The following is a 23729-nucleotide window of genomic DNA, read 5'->3' on the forward strand; positions in this document are numbered from 1 at the left end:
AAATACTACTCTATACAGCTATAAGTACTTGTATATTTATATAGAGAATTCATGTTGCTTTTGACTTAGAAAACAGAAGCGTTCTTAAAGCTGTGCTTTAAATATTTCATATTATTATTGTGAAAAATTTAAAGTAGTTCATTGAAATTTGAGGTGGCAGAAATGTTATTGTACTGACACTTCAATCAGCAGCCAATTTTTATAGTAGGATTTATAATGAATTTAGTAGTTCAGTGGTACTAGTGTCATTGTTTCTAATTTTAAGAAACTATAAATTCTGTAAATATTATCTTAAGTCATGAATTCGTCATTATATTTTGAGAAAATTCGAAAATGTAGAGTGGCAGGGTATTGTCTTAAATTCAGATGAAAGATAAAACCTGGAGAAATAAATAACATAAGTAACATTAGGCTTTCATAATGATAAAAGTTATTTGAAGCATTTGACTCAAGCTTTAGCAGCCATGAGAGAGATGAGTCTTTTATTTCTTTAACTATCCTTCTTAGAGACTGTCACTTCCTCAGTCTGTAGCTATTTTGCTTTCTGATTTCTCTTGAGTCTTTTTCTGTATTTATTATTTTCCAGTTCCATGTTCCTTAAATAGGGAAGTTTTTCGTAAGAAGATTTGTGGTACTTCCTCAAAAGAATTGAGCGGATGATTTAGAAACTGATAATTACTTTTACCTTACCTATTTAGTATGTAAAAGAATTTTCTCATTTAACATTGAGTCTCTGAGTTTCACAGTGTTGATTACAGGGCTCAAGTTCTACTGTGCAACTTTTATTATAGCTTTAAAAAAAAGATTTTATTTATTTATTTGAGAGAGTGAGAGAGAGAGAACACATGACTGGGGGAGAGGGAGAAACTGATTCTCCACTGAACAGGGAGCCTGACCCTGCATGTGGCTCAATCCCAGGACCCCAGGATTATGACTTGAGCTGAAGACAGACGCTTAACTGACTGAGCCACCCAAGTGGCCCCTCAAAATTATAGTCTTAGTTTAATTTTCCATTGAGGTATCTTAATAGGAGATGATCTTGATAAACTTCCCTCTACCATAAAACCTGTGGATCTAGGGATGCCTGGGTAGCTCAGCAGTTAAGCGTCTGCCTTTTGCCCAGGGTGTGATCCTGGAGATTTATTCTCATGAATAAATAAATAAAATCTTAAAATAAAAAACCCGTGGAACTAGATATTTTTTTATATTGGTTACAAGATACTCTGAAGTGGTCTTTGTATTATAGACCCAAAGGAAATAATTGCAAAATTAAAAAAATTTTTGTTTAATATTTTATTTCAATGTAATTTCAAGCCTATAGAAAATTTGCTGAAGTGCAAAGAATGCTTATATATCCTTTACCTACATTTAATAATTATGTACATTTTGCCCCATTTGCTTTATCATATTTATCTACTTTTCTATGCATAGTTTTTTCTTGAATCATTTAAGAGTAAGTTGGAAACATCATCCTCCTATGTCCCTAAATACTTCTGTATGAATTTCCTAAGAATAAGAACATTCTCTTTTGTAATCGTAAAATTATCAAAATCAGGAAGTTTAATGTTGATATGATTCTATTATCCATAATCCATATTCTATTTTGTCAGTCCCAATAATGTTCTTTATAGCTGTTTTTTTTTTTCTTTTCCCAGTTTAGGCTCCAATCTACAATCATGCATTGCTTTTAATGGTTTCTCTGTAGTCTCTTTTGAATTACAACAGTTTCATAGCTTTTCTTTGATTTTCTTGACCTTGACATTTTTGAAGCAAGGACAGTTATTTTATAGATCTGTGATTTGAGGTTTTCTGATATTTCTTGTGATTAGATTAGATTTAGGTTATGTATTTTTAGAATAATACACAAGTATGTATCCTCCACAGTTCAATATTAGGTACATAAAGTTAGTTCTGTGTGTATTAGTATATATGTATGTATGTATGTATATATGTATTATGTATGTATGTATTAGTATATATGTATGTATGTATGTATTCATTCATCCATCCATCCATTTATTCTCTTCCATGTGTTTTTTATCCTTTCCTCACGCATGAAATACACAGAAAGTAGTTTCAGAATCACCAACCCATAACACTGGCTAAGCAAACTACTAACTAAAAGTTCAGTATTGCTTACGATCTTTTAAGGTAAAATTTAATTATGGGAAAATGCATAATTTTTTTTTTTACGAGTTTATTTTGAGAGAGTGAGCTCATGCATGCACAGAAGCAGGAGGAGGGGCAGAGGCAGAGGAAGGGAGAGAATCTCAAGCCCACTCCGTGCTGAGCCAGTACTGGGGAAGATCTCACAATTCTGAGATCCTGACCTGAGCCAAAATCAAGTCAGTTGCCTAACTGACTGAGCTACCATGGTGCCCCTCAAAATGCATAAATCTTAAGTATGTGAATAGCTTTTTAATAAATACATAAACCCATATTCCTATCTCTATCAAGACTTAGAAAGTTTTCATCACCCCAGACAGCTTCCTGCCTTTCCTGTTAATAGCGTCCTCTACCACTGACAACTGTTTTTATGAATTTTTTCCCCATCATAGATTAGTTTATCTGGTTTTAAAATTCCGTAGAAATGGAATCATACAGTATGCACTCTTCTATGTCCAGTTCCTTTTGTTGGCATAATATCTGGGATATTCATACACATTGTTTTTTTAGTTGTTGTTGTTAATAGTTCATTCTTTTTCTGGCTGAGTAGTACATCATTGTATGAAAATACCACAATTTAGTTTATTCATTCTGTGATGGGCATTTGGGTTGTTTCCAGTTTTTGGCTGTTCTAAATAAAGCTGCTGTGAACATTGAAGTATAAGTATGTGTATTTTAATTTCTCTTGAGTAAATATGCCTGTGAGTGAAGTGGAACTGCAGGGTCTTGGGTAGATGTAGGTTTTTTTTTTTTTTAAGATTTTATTTTATTTATTCATGTGAGAGAGAGAGAGAGAGAAGAGAGAGGAGAGAGGCAGAGACACAGGCAGAGGGAGAAGCAGGCTCCATGCAGTGAGCCTGATGTGGGACTCGATCCCCGGATCCTGGGATCACACCTTGAGCTGAAGGCAGATGCTCAACCGCTGAGCCACCAAGGAGTCCCTAGATGTCAGTTTATAAGGAAAATGTTAAATTTGTTTCATAGTAGTTGAACCCATTTTATGTTCCCATTACCAATTATGAGTTTTCTGGTTGCTCCACTTCCTCACCAACACTTGTACTGTTTGTTAGACCTTTAAATGTTAGCCATGCTATTGGATGTGATTGATATTTCATTATACATTTAACTTGTATTTCTCTAATTACTAATGAGGTTGATTACTTTTTCATATGCTTATTGACCATTCATATAGATTTCTTTGTGAAGGGTTTGTCCAACTTTTTTTGCCTGTTTTTTAAATATTAGGTTTCTTTCTTTTTTCTTTTACTAATTGTAGTTCTTTATATATTGTAGTACAAAGCATAAGATAATTGAATTGTGAATATTTTCTCCCATTTTGTGACTTGCTTATTGATTACATAATATGTCTTCTACTGAACGGACACTTTTGGTTTTTGTGCATTTATATTTGTTTATATTTTCCTATCATGGTTATTACATTTTTGTATTCTAAGAAATCTTCTACCCTCAGTTCACAAACATATTCTATGGTTTATTTTCTAAGCATTATAGTTTTATATTTTACATTTAGATTTATTTTCATCACAGATTAATTTTGTAGATGGTGTGATGTGCCATTAATAGAGATTAGAACTTAATGTTTATTGTTTTTGTCTGTGCAGAGTCAGATTTCTGGGTTTTTTTTTTCTTTTTGCTTTTTTTAAAGAGAAAATTTTGTGATTATAAGACACTCTACTTTGATGTGTATTGCTTTTGGGAAAGCCAAATACTTCAGCATTTCTTTAATATAGACATGTATAAATTTGGAGCCTATAAAAACAAACAAAAATGGGATTATTTCCTTATGATAATGGAAATAACTAAAACACTTTAATATGTTTAAAAGAATAGATAAGGTACTATAAATTTCCTATTTCTATAGTAACGAGACTGTGAGAATGGTTTTTCATTGTACGTGTTCTGCAACTATGTTTTTACTTTTCCAGATGAAATTATTTTTTCTACAACCTGTAAAGTGATTTGATTATCATGTTATATCTCTTTTATTGGTGGCCTAAAGTCTGTCAGGCTTTCCATTTGAAACCCCTGTTTTCGGGGTTTTATGAGCAGACATTTGAAAAAAAAAATTAACCAGCTGGCAACTTGGCATTCATGATCTTGTTTCACTATAAGGTACTTTGCTTTAAGAAGATTTTAAATAGTCAGCTCTTTTTTTTTTTTTTAAATTGTAAGCAGCACAAAGAAGAGGCAAGGAATTTCTTTGTTTAAACAGATAGGGAATGTATTTCCAGACAGCTTATCCCAATTAGATTTACAAAGGAAACTTTCCCTTTTAGAAGTCATTTAGTATATATGTTCCTGTGTTCTGGTTCCCACAAGATATTGCCTCAAGACTTTGCTTCTCCTTTGCTGCAGTTCATAGTAAATATCCTCTGTCCCCGTTCTCTTTTCTGTCCATTTATGCTTTTAAAATTCTCCCTACTATATTTATCTACATTTAATGGCTTTAAATTTTGGCATTTTTTGGGCCAGTTTGACTTGTCCTTGCACTGCCTGCTTGAGTAAAACAGTGTATGACTTTACCTATTGGTTGAAAAACAGTATTAATTTTGAGTGAAGTGGTGGTGTAAATAGCAATGATTTTCTTGAAATTAAATTTCTAAAATACGTACTTTTAGAAACTATTCTGAAGAGTTGTCACTTCAAGGGCAGGCTTAGGCAAGTTTTCTTTCTTCTTCCATAAAATGTGGATGTCAGCCTGACTACTTTCACAATCTGTTTTTAACCCACTATCATTTGCATGGTGAACACTTAACTGCTATTGGTCTACAAAGGTGTTTGTGGGTTTTTTTTGCCGTTTTTATTTCACTTCTTATTTTCTTTAAAATCATTTCCTGAAAACTTAGCACAGACATGTAACCTACAGCAGGAAGCGAGATGATCTTCTGGAAATCTTTGCTTTTGTTGCACTCTGAAGATTCTTTGCTGCAGGCAAGAGAGTTTTGGGTGCTGCTAAAATTTCGGAGATCTGGGAAAATGGGGTAATAACATGACACCAGCTCTTAAGCAGCAACATCTGCTGTGGTTCAAAGCCACACAAAGAAAGCTGCTTAAGCAGTTGAATATTTTGGACTGCACGGACAAGTGTGGTTCAACTGCAAAGACTGCAGAGTAGAGGAAACTTAAAGTTTAGAGAAGTTGTTAAAAAATGGATTCGTGGAAGATGAGCATCTTTAAGAGACAGACATCACCTTGTCCTCCAAGCTATCGAAGATCTTTGTCAGAACCTGCTTATGCAAATTCAGAGATAGGAACAAGCTTAAAGAGTTATCCATGGCGTGGTCCAGTGAAAATCAAGAGGAAGAAAAATGAACATGCTGTTTCCAGTCTAGGAAAGCCACTGGGTGCTTATCGGTGGCAAACACATCCCAGCTGTAGGTGGAAAGGGGGCAAAAGGGAGAGGTTACAGACTAATAAAAGAGACTTGGATGAACGACAACAAAAGGTCCTGCCAGAGATGGTTGGTAGTAATGCTTCTTCCTCTGCTATTGAGGTCCTTGGAACATCAACAGAGAAGCTGAACCTGGTCAACACCCGGTCACTTCGGGTTCCATTCACCAGATCTATTTCAGAGCCAGAACCTCGCTGCAGTATCAGATTTGTTAGATCATGGCCGACTACAGGGAGGTCAGAGGAGTCTGAACAGCAGGGATATTTCATCCGTGGCATTTTCTCTACTCTTTCCAATGGCTTCTCCAGGATGCTGAGTCTGAAAGGAGAATCAACCAATGAGCCAGTAAGAGAAGGTATATTGTGATGAATAAGGGGATAAAGAAGGGATGGCTCAATTTTAATTACTATTGGAATTTTAATTATTTCTGTTTTATAATAAGATAAACCATTCTATTTGATCATTATAAAATGAATTTGTACAGTTTTTAAAAAGTGATAAACACTGCTTCAGAAATCCTTTTTCAATGAATGATAGTAAATAATAGTAAAGAATACATTGTTTAAATTAAGGAATTTTTCCCCTTTATGTTATATTCTTGAATTCTACTTTGGAGCCTATGTAAAAGTGTTTTGTATCGTTTTGTTTCATTTTGTTTTTTAACCCTTATCTCCATTGATATACTTTTGCAAGTTAAATGAGATTTAGAGGAGATATAATCAAATAATTTCCTCATGAGAAAGTTGAGAATTAGAAAATAGAATTATTATATTCTCATAAAAATAAATATTATTAGAACTATTTAGAGCAGAATTGTATTGAGAGCTTTAAATTGGTTAGAATTTTCATTTGCTTGTGTCATAAAAATACACAATTTGAAGATGATAGCAAGAGATACAAATCTTGAATGTGTTCAGATAACATAGAAGCTTATGTTTGATTCATTTTTTTTTAAACCTCATGTGGGACTTATTTAAACTTAAAAATCTTTCATATTGATGGTAGCACTGTTAAATACAAAAAAAGAACTCTTAAAGTTTTATGTGATTGCCTTGGAAATGATTGACCTTATCTGCTAAACTATTTCAGTTTTGTGTTACAACCATGTTTGTTTGTTTGTTATTTTTGGAAACTTCAGCACTAAAACTGATAATATCTCCATTCAGTTGAGGTCATTTTTGAGCAAGCTCTTACTATTAGAATATTTCAGCTTATCTTTACTCTAAGGTTGACCACATCAGGAAAGTTTAAACTCTTCAGAAAATAATGGGAGTTGTTGAAGAATTATGCTGCTGGAGTACAGTTTAATTTCTTTTAAAATGAAGATGGAGAATGCAAAAGGCTGACCTATCAGTGAGAAATTAAATAGTTTTCCAAATATATATGTGCCAGTAATTCGGTATTCCTCTTAAACTTTATCCTCCCTAGATTTTCCTTTGCTCAGTGAGTTTTAATGATACTATTAAGTGTATCTATTTTCTTCTTACCCTTGACTTATAAATAATTACCAAGAGCAAAATCTTTTTAATGTGCCTGCATTAACACTCTGTTGAAATTTCTGGAAGATGATGATGTTGGATTTCCTTGGATGCCAGTGTGTGTGCTTCCTTATCAGATGATGACAGGATGATGTAAAGGAGTAGTAATTTCCAAGGAAATTAAGAGTTTGAAATAAATTCTTAAGATCAGTGCCTCTCAATAGTTAATATGTGTGCATTTGATAAAGCTGTAGGGTTTTGGGGGTTTGGGTTTTTTTTTTTTTAAAAATGCTTGTGTTCATAAAGTTTTTGGGCTTTTGTACTTAACTTTCAGTTTCTAGTATATTTGCATATTTGCCAAGCTATTGGCTGCCTAGTATGAATGATGTGCTCAAAGACTGTGTCCCTACTTTTTATACATTTATGGTTTACTTAAGGAGATACAAAATAGTCTATATTTACTGTATTCCTAATATATTTCCTAATATTTTTATTGCTTATAAGCATATAATAACTATATATTTGGAAGCATAAACAGTTTAAGGTGCTATGAGAAGGGATTTCAAGTCCAGTAATTAAAGAATAGTACACATTATTCTTTCCAGTCAGATCAGCAATTTTTATTAAATCCTGTGATCCTCCACTAAGTGCTTCACCAGTGAAGATTCAAGCTCTTAAAACTGAAATACGGTTTAATACAAAGATTGGAGCTCATTCTTGTCTGGAGATATTTTCTCTGTGAGCAGTAGCACATGCCCAGCAGAGTCCATGTCTGTACTTTTCAAACCTTCTGGAGGTGTAAACTTTCTTGCATTTCCATTCCCCACAATAGAAGGAATACAATTGGCTCAGAACACCTGAATTCTACTTCCAACTGTGCCACTTATCATCTGTGAAGTTTCATCTCTGAATCTCTCTTTACACTTTATAGAATAATAATTCCTTCTTCACAAGTGATAAATGAAATTTGAAAATGCTATGTACATTATAGTTTACATAACATTTATTCATAGGTGCCATGTGAATAAAAAGTGTTCTTATCAGAGTTGCTACTATACTATTGAAGCAAGATATGGAATATTAATCCATAGATGTCTTTAAGACTGTGTTAAGAAAATTAATATATTTCTTAATTTGAAGCCCACTAGTGTTTGTTACCTTTATTTCTCAATATGAACTGCAAGATGCAAGAGGCATTAAGTAATGTAGTATGCATTTAAAGCATATAAAACAATGTTTGGCAAATGGCATTTGTTCAATATATATTAGATCTTGTTTCTGTTAGGAAAACGAACTTAAATTGATAGAGACTTTTTTTTTAAACTATGAAGGAAAAGGAGATACCTGATTGTTGAGTGTTGTAATTAACAAATATAAGTAAATTGCAATGTTCTTAAATTCTGTGCACCCTCATTTGTTCTGAGCATGTGTATGTTCTGAGCATAAACAAGTTTCTTGTGTCATAGCTGACCATAATTACCCTCATGCTTAAAGCAGTGAAATATATCATGCTCAGGGTCCCTAAACAATTTAAGAGGGAGAAACTCAAAGGCTTCACTACTATTCCAGTTGTGGAGATATTCCTTTATCTGATGTAGGTCAGATAATATATAGGTCAAGTGACACGATATAAAAAATATGATATACTTTTTATAGCTAAAAGTAATTCCAACTGCTGTGGGGCCCATCCATGTCTAAGCACTGAGCCAATATGTTTGCAATAGTGGAAGTAAATTGAAACACCTGATAAATGAGGAGTAACAAACCTATCACAGCATATCAAATCAACAAAATGTCATAGGGCCTATTAGTTGCCACTCACTAGCTATGTGAAACTTAGAAAAAAAATATATTTTTAAAGATTTTGTTAATTTATTCATGAGAGACACAGGCAGAGGGAGAAACAGGCTTCCTGCAAGAAGCCCGATGCGGAACTCGATCCTGGATCTTGGGATCACGCCCTGAGCCCAAAGCAGATGCTCAACTGCTGAGCTACCCAGTCATCCCGAAACTTAGAAAAAAGATTATGTAATGGTAAACATACATGGGGTGTAAACTCTATGTTACTGGGAGGCAATTTGATTCCTAAATTATCATTCTTACTCAGGTAGGTTTAAAAAAGAAAAAAGAAAAAAAAAGAAAAGAAAGTAGGAAAGAAAATTAAATATACCCTATGTAGCTCACTTTTTAAAAAATATTTTTTTTATTTATTCACGATAGACATAGAGAGAGAGAGAGGCAGAGACACAGGCAGAGGGAGAAGCAGGCTCCATGCAGGCAGCCCGACGCGGGACTTGATTTCAGGACTCCAGGATCATGCCCTAGGCCAAAGGCAGGCGCCAAACCACTGAGCCACCCAGGGATCCCCTGTAGCTCACTTTCTGGTCATAGTTTATGTCTACTTAAACTGACATTATAATGTCATAGTAGTAAGAATATTCTCTCCCCAGTGTTAGTTTTTAAAGACCTCTAGCTTGGGAATTAGAAGACTGTTTTTTTTTTCCTACATAGTTTTCTTTTAGCATGCTCATTCAATTTTTAAACAAATTTTTTTTATGAAACATCCTATTGGAAAGGACCTCATACATTAATTCAACAATAGTTTGTTGAATTCCTAAGACACAGTTCTTAGTGCTGGGAATAAGCACGTTATTTTCTTAAGTAACTAGCAGCTTCCTCACTTATTCTAGGAAATCATTAACCAATTTAGAAAAAAAATACTATAAGTTCCTAAGATGTACATCTAATAAATATTGATGAGGATTAATTAGTATAAGAACTTATATAGTGCCTCAGATCTTCTCTATAATTGGACCTTCTCTTTTTCTACATTGTCATTAAAAAAGATGTCTTCTAAATACAGAAAAATATGTTCCCTTTATACCATTTTTCCTAAGGGTCACTGCATTTCTGTGATTGAGTGTAACACCTACCTAGCTAGGATATTAGTTATTTTAGCTATTTATAGTTGCAGTATTAATATTTGCATATTACATATTAATATGTACCAAATTATTTTTTTCCACATGACTTCAGCATATGTTTAAAATATTCTGGGCAGCCCCGGTGGCTCAGCGGTTTAGCGCTGCCTTCAGCCCAGGGCGTGATCCTGGAGACCTGGGATCGAGTTCCATGTCGGGTTCCCTTTGTGGAGCCTGCTTCTCCCTCTGCCTGTGTCTCTGCCTCTCTATCTCTCTGTCTATCTCTCTGTCTCTGTGTGTCTCTCATGAATAAATAAAATCTTTTAAAAAAATATTCTGAGTGTCTCTATGTTTAAAAGTGTTTCCTGGAATTTCTCTTATTTCACAGATTTTTCTATTTCTGTAAACAATAAGGTTTTTTTTTTCACCCTGCAAAATGAAATAAACTTTTCTCCAATCATAGAAGTAAAAAAATCATTGCATAAATTTTTAAGAGAAAAATGTAAGGAAGACCATTAAAATGGATTATAATCCTTAGTAGCAAACTAAGGATTTTAATCTTAATTGTAATTAAAATTTCTAAATTTATTTTCAGGTACCAAACAGGTAGATGATAGTTAATGTAATATACTGCTTAGTCCTTATGTTGGTGTTATATCTGAGATTTAATTCTGGCTCTGACTCTTTTTAGCTGTGAAGTAGATATAACTACCTAATTCTGTTTTCTTTATAAGAAAATAGAGTTGTCCCCAAGTGTCCATCAATAGATGAATGGATAAAGAAAATGTAATATATATCTTTACATTGGACTATTAAACGAAATCTTGCCTTGTGCAGCAACATAGGTGGAGCTCAAAAGTATAATGTTAAGCAAAATAATTCAATCAGAGAAAGACAATCACTCATATGTGGAATTTAAAAAAAACAAAACAAATGAGCAAAGGGGAAAAAAAGGAGAGAGAGACAAACCAAGAAACAGACTCTATAGAGAACGAACTGGTGGTTACCAGAAGAGAGGTGGCTGGGGGGAATAGGTGAAATAGGTGATAGGAATTAAAGAGTGTACTATATCATGATGAGCACTGAGTAATGTATAGAATTGTTGAATCATTATATTTTCTAGCTGAAACTAACATAACACTGTATGTTAACTATACTGGAATAAAAATTTAACACAATAAAAATATAGAGCTGTAATATAGATGCTGTGGAGTTGTAACAAGGATTAAATGAGATAGCCTGTGCCAATTGCTTTGCCTAACTTATAGTGAGAACTCAATTACTAGTAGCTTTAGGGGCACTTGGATGGTTCAGTCACTTAAGCACTTGACTGACTCAGGTCATGATCTCAGGGACCTGAGATTGAACCCTGCCTTGGGGGGTCCATGCTCAGCAGGGAGTCTGCTCATCCCTCTACCTCAGTCCCCCCCCCCCCACTCATGCTCTCTCTGTCTCTCTCAAATAAATAAATAAATAAATAAATAAAATCTTTTTTAAAAATAGCATTTTTAAAATAAAAATAAGCTATCTGTTCATGAGAATACATCCTGGAATTTTCTTGGAGTAGGCCCAAGAAATGTTATAATCTTTTTTTTTTTAAGGTTTTATTTATTTATTCATGAGAAACACAGAGGCAGAGACATAGGCAGAGGGAGAAGCAGGCTACCCATGGAGAGCCCAATCCATGGGGGACTTGGGGACTCGATCCTGAGACTCTGGGATCATGCCCTGAGCATGACACTAACCACTGAACCACCCAGGCGTCCCTACAATCTTAATTATACATTTATAAATAATTTCTCTTTCTTTTTAAAGATTTATTTATTCATTTTAGAACAACAGGGAAAGGGAAAGAGAGAAATCTCAAGCAGACTCTGCGCTGAGCATGGAGCCTGATGTGGGGCTTGATCTTATGACTCTGAGATCATGACGCCAGCCAAAATCCAGTCAGATGCTTAACCAACTGAGCCACCAAGTGCCCCAATCATTTCATTTCATTTCATTTCATTTCATTTCATTTCATTTCATTTCATTTCATTTCATTTCATTTCATTTGTTTTGTTTTTTAAGATTTTATCTTAAAGTAATCTCTATACCCGGTATGGGACTCAAACTCACAATCACAAGGTCAAGAGTTGCATGCTCCACTGACTGAGCCAGCCAGGCACCCCTATAAATCATTTCTTAAGATAACAGTTTTGTCTAAGTGGTACTTTCTAAATGTGTTCTCAAATTCTGGGAGTACTTCATTTTAGCTTCTTATTTACTAACTGCTTAGTAGAAGAACCATTGCAATTTTTTTTTTAATAATATGTAGACGTCCCAACCAAGAGCTGTGTGTGTATGTACACTTCCATTTGTTCATGACTTCTTTAATTTTTTCATCAGGATTTTGAAAATGTTTTTAAGAAAAATTAACTGTCACATGTTTTATACTTGTGATTGATCTCTGTTTTTATTGCATACTTTACAGTTAATTTTAAAGATGATGGCCGGCCTGGGTGGCTCAGCAGTTGGGTATCTGCTTTTGGCTCAGGGCATGATCCTGGAGTCCCCGAGATCAAGTCCTTTATCGGGCTCCCTGCATGGAGCCTGCTTCTCCCTCTGCCTATGTTTCTGCCTTTCTCTATGTCTATGTGTCTCTCATGAATAAATAAATAAAATCTTAAAAAAATTTTTAAAGATAATAAAGTATGTTGGTTTTTATACTGAGCTCTAGTTTATTACTGATTATTTATCTGATATTTAAAATCAGCATCCCTTATTTTAGGAGCAGAATATTTTAGAGCAAAGAAGATCATTCTTTGGAGACATGAAGACCTGTTTCCAAACTCTGTATGTCATCAATAATAGTATTACAGCAAATTTCAGTATAACAATATTGGTTCATGTCATGATCTGATTTTTCTTATCAAAAAAATATTGATGCTTATTGTAGTATTACAAATAAGGCAAACGTATGAGTTAATTTAAAAATTAGACCATGTATGACCCATTAATAACAATGGGTCAGAATGAAGAATGATAATTAAAATAATTAAAAATATTTTAAAAATCTGGCTGTGCCAGATTAGTGATGTCATTAGTTATGTGACCTTGGGCAAATTATTTTCTCTCTCTGAGCCTAGTTTTCTCATTTATGATGAAAAAATATACATACTTTGTAGGTTGTCCTGAGGTTTAAATGAAATGGGCTGTGTAAAGTCCATAGCACAGTGCTTGTCAAGTGGTAAGAGCTCAATGAAAGTTAACGCCCAGTGATGTAACTAGCGCCAGCTTGCAGACGCCAGTCTGTTAATGTGCATCTATTCTCAATTGCCACGTAGTGACATTACATTGATACCCTCAAATTAACCATGGTGGGTATTAATACCTCAGAAACATTGCAAATCAAAAGCTGGTGTTGGTGGTGGGTGGCAGCGTTTCAGAAGTGGTAGCTATTAAAGTTTTAGCAACATACCACTGGTAACACATTATTATTTAAATTTTTAGAGTTAATAACCAGTATTAGAAAAAATATGATTTTGACTCTAGGTTTAAATATATTTATCACATTAAGAAATTTTATATATAATGTTTTAGAGTATCAAAGTTGAACACTGAGTTGTATCAAATTGAGAACTATTGAGATGTATTTTTTTAAAAGATTTTATTTATTTGATAGAATGAGAGAGAGCACAGGCAGAGGGAGAGGGAGGGAGAAGCAGGCTCCTTGCAGAGCAGGGAGTCCGATGTTAGGGTCCATCTCAGGACCCTGAGATCATAACCTTTGCCAAAGTCAGATGCTTAACTGGCTGAGCCACCCAGGTGCTAAAGATCTCTTTTTTTAATCACTTTTTCCTATTATTCTACTAGCATTGAGATATATGGGATAATCTATGTATGGTGGACAATTATTTTAAGGTGTTTTTTGCTGAAATATGCCAGCAGTTTTTGTTAAAATCATTTTTTGTTTTGGTTTAAGTCATCTGTGACTATAATCCTACTTCTCAGATTACAGAGTAATATTTTTGGATCCTACTATCAAGTGATTTTGAGATAAAAACTGTATATTGCTTTTTTTTAGCCCATTGAATAAAATATAATCCTTTTCTAAATTTTAGAATATAAATCATGCTTTAGAAATTAACTCTAGTGGGGACACCTGGGTTATTCAGTCAGTTGAACATTTGGCTCTTGGTCTTTAGCTCAGGTCTTGATCTTAGGTAGTGAGTTCAGGCTCCATGCTGAGCTTTATGCTTGGCTTGAAGACTACTAAAAGATAAAAAGAATTATGTCTAGTGAATTCATTCATGGTGCTTTTATTATTTAGTAATTTTACTTTGAATTGATTTAAATTTTTGTATTCACTATTGATAACTTTTTCTGCTTGTTTCATTTTGGTACTTTATGTATTAAAAATTATTTTAACCTGGATTTTTAGTTTATTAATATGTGCTAAGTAATTTTGTTACCTCCAGTGTTAATGAAACTAGTAATCCAATGAACATAAAAATTCAAACTAATTATTAGGTATAATTGATTTAAAAAAAATTTTTAGCTTACTTACCTCATTGAATTTGCACCATAGGTTCCAATGAAGCTATTCTTGAAAGTAAAATTTTGTTTTTTGTCTCATGCTTCAATGATCAGATTTCACTCTTTCCATGTGGTTTTGCAATTTCTGAGCAATCTGACAAATAAAATGAAAAAAATATGTGCTTATGTGTGAAGACTTTCCTTAATAAATAACTGGCTAGCTTGACTTCTTTAGCTAAAATAAAGATATTTACTTATATTCACCAAGTCATTAAGTTGAGAAGTAAAACATATGAGAGCCAGTATCCTAAGTATTAAAAATTTCTTAGCCAGTTTATTTATCTGAAATATCCTAGTCGATTTCCTAAAAAAGATTATTAACTGTTATCCCATGTTCTGGCTGCCAGTATCTTTTTTCATGCTAAATTTCTTGAAATTTGAGTTGTTGAGCTTTTTATTACCAAACCCTGAGATAATCAGAAGACATTCTTTGTTGAGATGTTAAGTGCAAAGGATCCAGCCTAGTGTGGTCAATGGTAATTAATGGTGACATCAAAGAGTAGTTTTTCTAGACTATGCCTAAAGTCTTGAGTGCTGAGCCATCTCTAACCTAGGATAGAATTTATTTCTTCATAGGTCAGTAATCTGGTGGTTCACTTAGGGGCATGATGCCATAAATATTTAACTATCTCTCCATGTTAGAATTTGCTATTAATCTTCGTTTCGAAAATGAGAGATTCTAATGTTAGGGTCTAGGCTAAAAACCAGTAGAATTCTCAGTTTCTAAAACTTGCCTTATTGTCCAAGTAATATTTTTAGATGTATGTTGCAACTAGGTCATTTTTTTTACTACTCAGTTTACAACATAGTGAGGAAGCAAATATGTAAGCAAATACATAACACAAATAATCCCTGACAACATGTCATTTGAGATAGGTTTGGATTAATAAAAGTCTCCCAAGTTAAGGAAAGGCATTAGGGGTATTTTACACAGGGAACAATGGTAAGGTTAGGAGTACACCTACGGAATGGTGAGAAGTTCACAAAGTGAAAAATGAAAAACATAGAGGATGGGAACGTGAGTAGATGTGACTACAAAGGAAAATGAGTTAGTGTTTGAAGAGTTCTATACTGAGTACTAAGTTAAGGCTTTTGATTTCAAAAGTAACAGATTTAATGTAGGAGATAAGTTTTATTTTTTGGAGGACAATTTATATTAGCATGGATGGTGGACTGATGATGAAGAGATACAATTAAATTGTGTCAGTTTAAGTGATACATAATAGAAGCTTGAATTAAAGAAGTGTCAACAGTAAATGAAGGTAGAAATTACAGTAAGAAGGCATTTCTGAGGTAGATGGGTAGAATTTCTAGAATATTGCAGAAGGCAAATAGGGATCCAGAATAATAAGGTTTATAATTTGGAAAATGGTGATATCCTTACCTGATTTTGAGAATAAAGAAGGTAGAGCAAGATCAAAGGGGAAGGCGGTGAACACGTAGTTAGTAATTTCTATTTGCTTGGTTTCATAACCTCTGAGTACTTAATATGCATTTATCTGGTTTACTTTTCTGAATAATCCTATGAGGGTAGTTGGAATGATTATCCTTTTGAAAGTAAGGAATTAGAGAATCAGAAAGGTTCAGTTACTTCTCTAAGACTACACAGCTAGTAAGTGGTAGGTCCCAGGTCTCTGACTTCAAGCCCCTGTTCTTACCTCTCCATTTTGTGGCCCTCTTTGAGAAAATGATGCCTCAGAAGTTTTCAAGAACCTGGGAGCATCTGTCCATTGAGCACTGAGAAATGGGGCAACAGTTCAAGAGCAAAGATCAGTTTCAATATGAAGATTTACATTTGGGAATCAGAAGCACAGGAATGCTGAAGCCACAGGAGTGGGTGCGATCACTTAAGGCAGGGGCTGTGGGGGTCGTGAGAGTGTCAGCACCCTGACCTTGGCACATCTGGCCATCTTAGTTGAGGCTAACCAGAGTCTCTTAGCAGAGCTGCTCAATGTTTATGATGAGTTTACCCATTGTGGTAGCAGGCTTACAATTCTTTTTTTATGCACACACACACACACCTTAGTTATTTTTATTTAGTGGCTTTATTCAGATATAATTTACATACCATAAAGTTTATTCACTTGAAGTATACTGCTCAACTGAACTTTTATTTTTTATCTTTTTACGATTTTATTTATTTATTCATGAGAGACAGAGAGAGAAACAGATGCCATTCTCATGTGAGAGAAACAGACACAGCAGAGACACAGGCAGAGGGAGAGCAGGCTCCATGCAGGGAGCCCGACATAGGACTTTTGTTTTTTAATTTTTATTTATTTATGATAGTCACAGAGAGAGAGAGAGAGAGAGGCAGAGACATAGAGGGAGAAGCAGGCTCCATGCACCGGGAGCCCGACATGGGACTCGATCCCGGGTCTCTAGGATCGTGCCCTGGGCCAAAGGCAGGCGCTAAACCGCTGCGCCACCCAGGGATCCCTCCAACATGGGACTTGATCCTGGGTCCCCAGGATCATGCCCTGGGCTGAAGGCGGCGCTAAACCACTGAGCCACCCAGGCTGCCCTCAACTGAACTTTTAAATTGTGATAACATATATATACCTTAAAATTTACTATTTTAATCTTTTTAAAGTGTAGAGTTTCAGTAGAATTAAGTACATTCACATTCTGTACAACCATCACTGCCATCCATCTCGGAGTATTTCATCTTCCCAAACTGAAACTCTGTGCCCATTACAAGGTTGTAATGTAATGTAACTCCCCATTCTTCCCTCTCCCCAGCCCCTGGTAACTAGTGTACTTCCTGTCGGTAAGAATTTGACTACTTGAGATATATCATGGATGTGGAATCAGTGTTTTCACTTTTGTACAATTTAATTGTTTTTAGTATATACAAAGAGTTGTGTAACCACACTGCAATAAATTTTATAACATGAGAAAAAAACCGTGTTTATTAGTAGTCACTTTTCAGTCGCCCATGGCCCTGCCTCAACCATAGGAACCACTATTGTGCTTTCTGCCTCTACAGATGTGTCTGTAGAGTTCATGTAATGGAATCCTGTAACATGTGGTCTTTTATATGTGGCCTCCTATTAGTACAATGTTTTCCAGGTTCATCCATGTTATAGCATCTGTCAGTACTTCATTTCCTTTTATGGCCAAATAATAGTCTATGGACATACACATTTCGTTTATATATTCATCAGTTGGTAGACATTGGCTTGTTTTACTTTTTGGTTATAATGAATTATACTTCTATGAACATTCACGAACGGGTTTTTACATGGACCCGTGTTTCATTTCTCTTGGGTATCTACCTTTGTATTTTGTAAAGTATCTATCCTTCATCTAAAATAAGGATATGGTGTTCTGAGACATGCAATTTGCCATTGATTATCTAAACGTTGCAGTCTTGCTATTTGATTCATGTTTTATATCTGTTCATTTAATGTTTAAGGTATTTATAAGATTTTAGTCTTAATTTGAATACTTTCAGTAATTAACAATTTCCTACATCTGTGCCGTTAGTTTAGTGTGATCTAGTGTTTCCTGCGGGTTGTTTGATTAATGAACATGGCGATTTGTCTTCATTGCCAGGATGATTATCATAGTTTTATTTGTCCGAGGAAGTTTTTACTCAATTTCTCACGCTCAAGACTGGTATATCTTTGTGAGGAGCAAAGAGAAGAGTAAGATGAGTAATGACTCTGAATCTATGATTATGAAACCTTATCCATATGAGTATACAGGTTCTTAGTGACTGAGCTTGAGTCAGTAAACCACAGGCATTTTTTCCTGCCATTCTCATGTGAATTTTCTTATTGAGATATCCTTATTTTGTCTCTTAGTTTCCAATATATGGATTTGATGATGATTGTTTATTTATATGCTTTTACAAAACAGAAATCCTGTGTTCTATCTTTTTTTTTTTTTTTGGATATTGTCACCAAAATATCAAAATAGTTTGAGGCTTTAGGGATACCAATTCAATTATAACTTAGCACAGTATATAACCATAACCTTGGCCAAAATAAAGAGTATTTTGAATGCTATGTGTGTGGTTTGTTGTTCTGAAGAAAAGTGGTATCTTGTGGTTAGAACATATGAGTTGCTGTCAGCATTTGTGGGTTTATTCCCAGATCTAAGCTTTTTTAGAAGAGAGAGCTCATGCCTGGTATATGTTTAGTACAGTGTTTTATATACTATAGATCTACAGTAAATACTAGTGATGATTTTATTTTATTCTACTGGCAGAATAATATACAACAAATTACTGAAAGTAAATGTAAAATAGTGATTACGGGTCTATGGGTATTTAGTGATTCCATTTTTAAGCTTTCTTTGAGAAAAGCATGATTAACATTCCCAAGTAGTAGTGATGGAATTTTAAGCAACTTATAATGAACATTTTATATTCAAAGTATTTAGACATTGTTCTCTATCCAAGGGACTACTGAAAACTCTACCTAATGCAACTCACCAATTTTACAGTAGAACTTGCAAGAATCTTAGAGTAAGGAACATTTTTAAGATTGTGTGATGATTCTAATATATGAAGACTAGGCACTGATGTTTTAGTATTAATGTTTTATTTACCTCCATCCTCTCGACAGCATCCTAAACCAGGAGTTTTAATCAATAAGCCTTTTTGTAATATTACTGGTCCTTGAGTTGGATGGAGGTGTTCTGCTTGTAAAATAAGGTAATAAAGGTCCCTTTCTAGTTAATTAAAAACAGATGGTTGGCATTTAAAAGTCATTTTCAACTTAAAAATTTATTTATTTATTTATTTTTTTTTTCAATTTTTATTTATTTATGATAGTCACAGAGAGAGAGAGAGAGAGAGGCAGAGACACAGGCAGAGGGAGAAGCAGGCTCCATGCACCGGGAGCCTGATGTGGGATTCGATCCCGGGTCTCCAGGATCGCGCCCTGGGCCAAAGGCAGGCGCCAAACCGCTGCGCCACCCAGGGATCCCTCAACTTAAAAATTTAAAAATATTTCTTAACATTTTGATACCTGGCTTAGTCTATAATAAAATATAAAGTAATTCAGATTTATAGGTTTGATTATTTTATATTTAATAGTAACTTGTTGAATTGCTTTTTGGTCAATGAATTAACTTTAGGGCATAGCTTTTCTTTTTTTTTTTTTTTCTTCTAAGTTCTTTTTTCAAATTCCAGTTAACATACAGTATAATGCCAGTTTCATGTGTAGCATTCAGTGATTCACCACTAATATACACCACTCAGGCTCATCACAACATATAAGGCGTGGGTTTTCAAACCATGTTTTATGAATAACTGTTGTCCACAGTGAACAGGGGTTGGTTGCTAGTAGATATTATGATTGTAACTGGTTTATTAATCCTTTCTAGTCTTTATTACAATTTACTGGAACGACCTTTATGCTTCAGATATTGCTGTTAGTCTCTAATTTGAGATTGTATGCCTTTGAATAATACATTCTTGTTCCTGTCCTCTATTGAATTCTAAAAGTATCATTTTATTCAGCCAAAGGGAACTTAATATTTTATTCAGCCTAGTGTTCATTACATTTTTTTTAAACAATGAGAAATCTTCATTTAAACTGTTAATAGGACCATTAGGACCATTTTTGTTATTTTTAGTCCGTTTTCTTTGTCAGTATTAGATTACTTCAAATATTAGATGCAAAGAAACCTTTGATCCAAGAGTAAATAGTATTGGAAAAATACCACTTAAAGTAAATAATTTAAAGCAGTTGCCAGAATTTCATACTAAATAATATATGTGTGTGTGTGTGTGTGTGTGTGTGTGTATGTGGGGGGGGGAGAGAGGAGGTAGTGAATGATTGAGAATTGATCTTGAAAAAGTATGAAGTGAGAATTTATGGAAATTTTTTATTTAAAACATAATTTGGGTTATAATTGCAATTGTAACTATACACTAATTATTAAACTAAACCCGGAACGAGAAGTGAAATTTTGTTTGGAATATTTTTTTCTGAACGAAATTGTGCAATTGCGGAATGACATCTTTTTTCACATTTTATTTTCTCTGTGCAATTATTTTATTATTATAGATATGTGTGTGAGTGTGTGTATATATAACAAAATCATTAGAAGACTCTATTAGTTCTTTCAAGGTTCCTTTTTAAAATTTATACCTATTTCAGTATATTGGGAAACCAGGCCCTCCTTCTGTTATATCCCGTTGCTGCGTTGTTTTAATTTAGCAACAGTTTTTTTTTTTTTTTTTTAAGCAACAGTTTTAAAATAAAAATGTAAGACATAAAGCACAAGGTAGAATTCTGGGGAAAGAAAAAATAGTTTACAATTCATAAATAAAATAAAATAGGATGAATTTATGAATATATCTGAATATTTCAATTTTGATAATATGCTTCGTTGTGGAGTGCTATTTTTTTAGTATGTATATATCCTAAATGAATATTATTAGTGTAAATTGTGTCTACACTTGGAGTAAAATACAGAGTGCTGAGTTAACTATATTAAAGAATGAAATGCTTTCTGTCTATAGATACCAAAAAAATCTCTGAGTTATGTTATAAAATAAGCAATAAAAGCAATAAAAGTACTGCATATTTTGGGGGTTCTTTGTAGTTACTAGACCCTTTCACATGTGTTATTTGATAATAAGTACATTGTGGAGAAAGTAATAAGTTTATTTTACACATGGGAAGAAACACTTTGTATGTGGGGATAAATACGTTTCCTGAAGGAAGCTCTTTCCCCCTATTAATGCAGCTTTGAATTTAGAAGTGAGAGATGGGAGATCCTGAGAGTTAGACCTGAATCTTCTAGTAATTTACTATCTCTATTCTTCAATCTTTACTTTAACTAGAATAAATTGAGCCTTGATCATGGTAAGATTCAGTAACTTTTACTGAATACCTCCCCTTCTTCTGCCAGAGGATTACAATGGGATAAGTGAGCAGAGGGTGGCAAACAACCTACCAATATTAGTGCACTATCTTGGATGACTTTACTATCTTGGATGACTTTACTCTTCATTGGCTGTTATTTTTTTTTTTAAAGATTTTATTTATTTATTCATGAGAGACACAGAGAGAGACTGAGACATAGAGGGAGAAGCAGGCTCCATGCAGGGAGCCCGATGTGGGACTGGATCCTGGGACTGCAGAACCACGCCCCGGGCCGAAGGCAGATGCTTAACTGCTGAGCTACCCAGGCATTCCTTGGCTAACTGTTAAATGCAGACGATAATGGTACAGATGAATTTTACCTCCCTCCCCAAACACATATGTATATGCACAGAAGTACATGTAGAGGCTGTAGTTGGACTGCATAGTCTGTAAAGTTCTTTCCAAATAAATGGAGTTTCTGTGTTCTCTTTCTATGTTGTTTACCTTGAGCTCTCTCCTCAATTCAGCTGATCAGTCAGTCACTCAGGGAGCACTATCCAGAGCATCAGGATTGAGAACTGACTTATTTGAACCACAGCTTTGTTTCTTGATTTGCTCACAGTATTTTTGAGTATATTACTTTGTATAGTTTCCTTAGTGATTACTATTACAGTATTCATATGTGACATCACACATTACTGGTGTCATATTTTACCATTTTGAGTGAGTGAAGTATAGAAACCTTTTCTTCCATTTAGGTCCCTTTACCCTTCCCACTTTAAAATATCATTGTCTTAAGTATCAGATGGTATTTGTAATTTTTACTTCAATCAAAAAATATTTATAAAGCTTACGAGGAGAATAGATATTATATGTCCTCATATTCTGCTTTTCCACATTTTTTTCTTCCTTCCTGATTCTCTAAAATTCTTTCTTTTGTCATTTTCTGTTAGAAGAACTCCCCTTTGTCATTCTTTAAGGGTATACCTGTTAGTGAAAAATCGTTTTATTTTATTTTTTTAAAAGATTTTATTTATTCATGAGATACACACACACACACACACATACACACACAGAGAGTGAGAGAGAGAGAGGCAGAGACACAGGCAGAGGGAGAAGCAGATTCCATGTGGGGAGCCCGATGTGGGACTCAATCTGGGGATCATGACCTGATCCAAGGCAGCCGCTCAACTGCTGAGCCACCCAGGTGTTCCTAAAAATCATTTTAGTTTTTCTTCAACTAAGAATGTTTTTATTTCCTCTTCATTTTTGAAGACTAGTTTTACCAGGTACAGAATTTGCAGTTGACAGTTTTTTTCCTTTTAGCACTTGAAAAATGTTTCAATTCCGTCAGGCCTTCAGTGGTTTCAGATGAGAAATCCACTGACATTTGAGTTGGTGTTCCTCAGTAGGTAGTATCTCTCTTATTGCTTTTGAGATTTATTCTTTGTCTAGTTCTCAGAAGTTTAATTATGATATGTCTTATCATGGATTTCTTTGGGTCTGTCCTATTTGGGTTCACTCAGCTTCTCAAAGGGTAGGCTAGGGTCTTTTACTAATAACCCTTCTGGGAGGACATCAGCCATGATTTTTTCAGATATTCTTTTATCCCTGTTTTTTTTTTTTTTTTTAAAGATTTTATTTATTTATTTGAGAGAGAGAGCTAGACCATGAGTGGGGAGAGGGAGAAGCAGGATCCCCGCTGAGCAGAGACCTCGATGTGGAGCTAGATACCAGAACCCTGGGATCATGACCTGAGCCAAGGCAGATGCTTAATCAACTGAACCACCCAGGTACTCCCTATCCTGTTATGTTTCTCCTCTACTGGGACTCCAGTGATATGAACGTTGATCTTTTAATATTGTCCTGCAGATATTTGTTCTTTTGAAATTTACTTTTTCAGGCTGTTTTATCTCTGTAGCTCATTTTTTAGTACATTTTTAGTACATTCTGTTGCTCTGTCCTCAGGTTTGCTGAATCTGTCCTCTTTCATCTCTATTCTACTACTGTGTTGTTCCAGTGAGCTTTTTATTATTTTATTTTTCAGTTCTATAATTTACCTGTAATTCTTTATTATAACTTCTATTTCTTTGCTGTATTCTTCTGTTTTCCTCATTTGTTCCATGAGAATTTCCAATTGATTGTGAAGCCCTTTATGATGGCTGCTTTAAATTCCTTCTCAGACAATTTAAACATCTGATTCATGTCAGTTGATTGTCACATTTAAATTGTAATATTCCTGTTTTTAGTATGATATGGAAGATTTTTTTTTAATTGAATATTGAACATTTAGCTGTTAGGAAAATCTGGGTCCTATTTAAGTTTTTATTTATTTTATTAGACAAAA

General features: G+C 34.3%; 1 protein-coding gene across 4 annotated transcripts in view; it reads left to right on the forward strand.

Moving 5' to 3' along the window:
* Positions 1-23729, forward strand: part of RASAL2 (RAS protein activator like 2) — a 353302-nt gene that overhangs the window by 112143 nt on the left and 217430 nt on the right. Inside the window, exon 1 of one of the 4 annotated variants that reach the window (XM_055319256.1) lies at positions 5797-5933. The exons of the other annotated variants lie outside the window; for them this stretch is intronic. Within the exon in view, the coding sequence (XP_055175231.1) occupies positions 5888-5933 (46 nt within the window). The 5' untranslated portion in view covers positions 5797-5887. Of the gene's footprint in view, positions 1-5796; positions 5934-23729 lie in introns of those variants that run through there. 4 annotated transcript variants of the gene reach the window in all.

This window comes from Nyctereutes procyonoides, unplaced genomic scaffold (assembly GCF_905146905.1).
Source record: "Nyctereutes procyonoides isolate TBG_1078 unplaced genomic scaffold, NYPRO_anot_genome, whole genome shotgun sequence".
In the NCBI taxonomy this organism is placed as follows: Eukaryota; Metazoa; Chordata; class Mammalia; order Carnivora; family Canidae; genus Nyctereutes; species Nyctereutes procyonoides.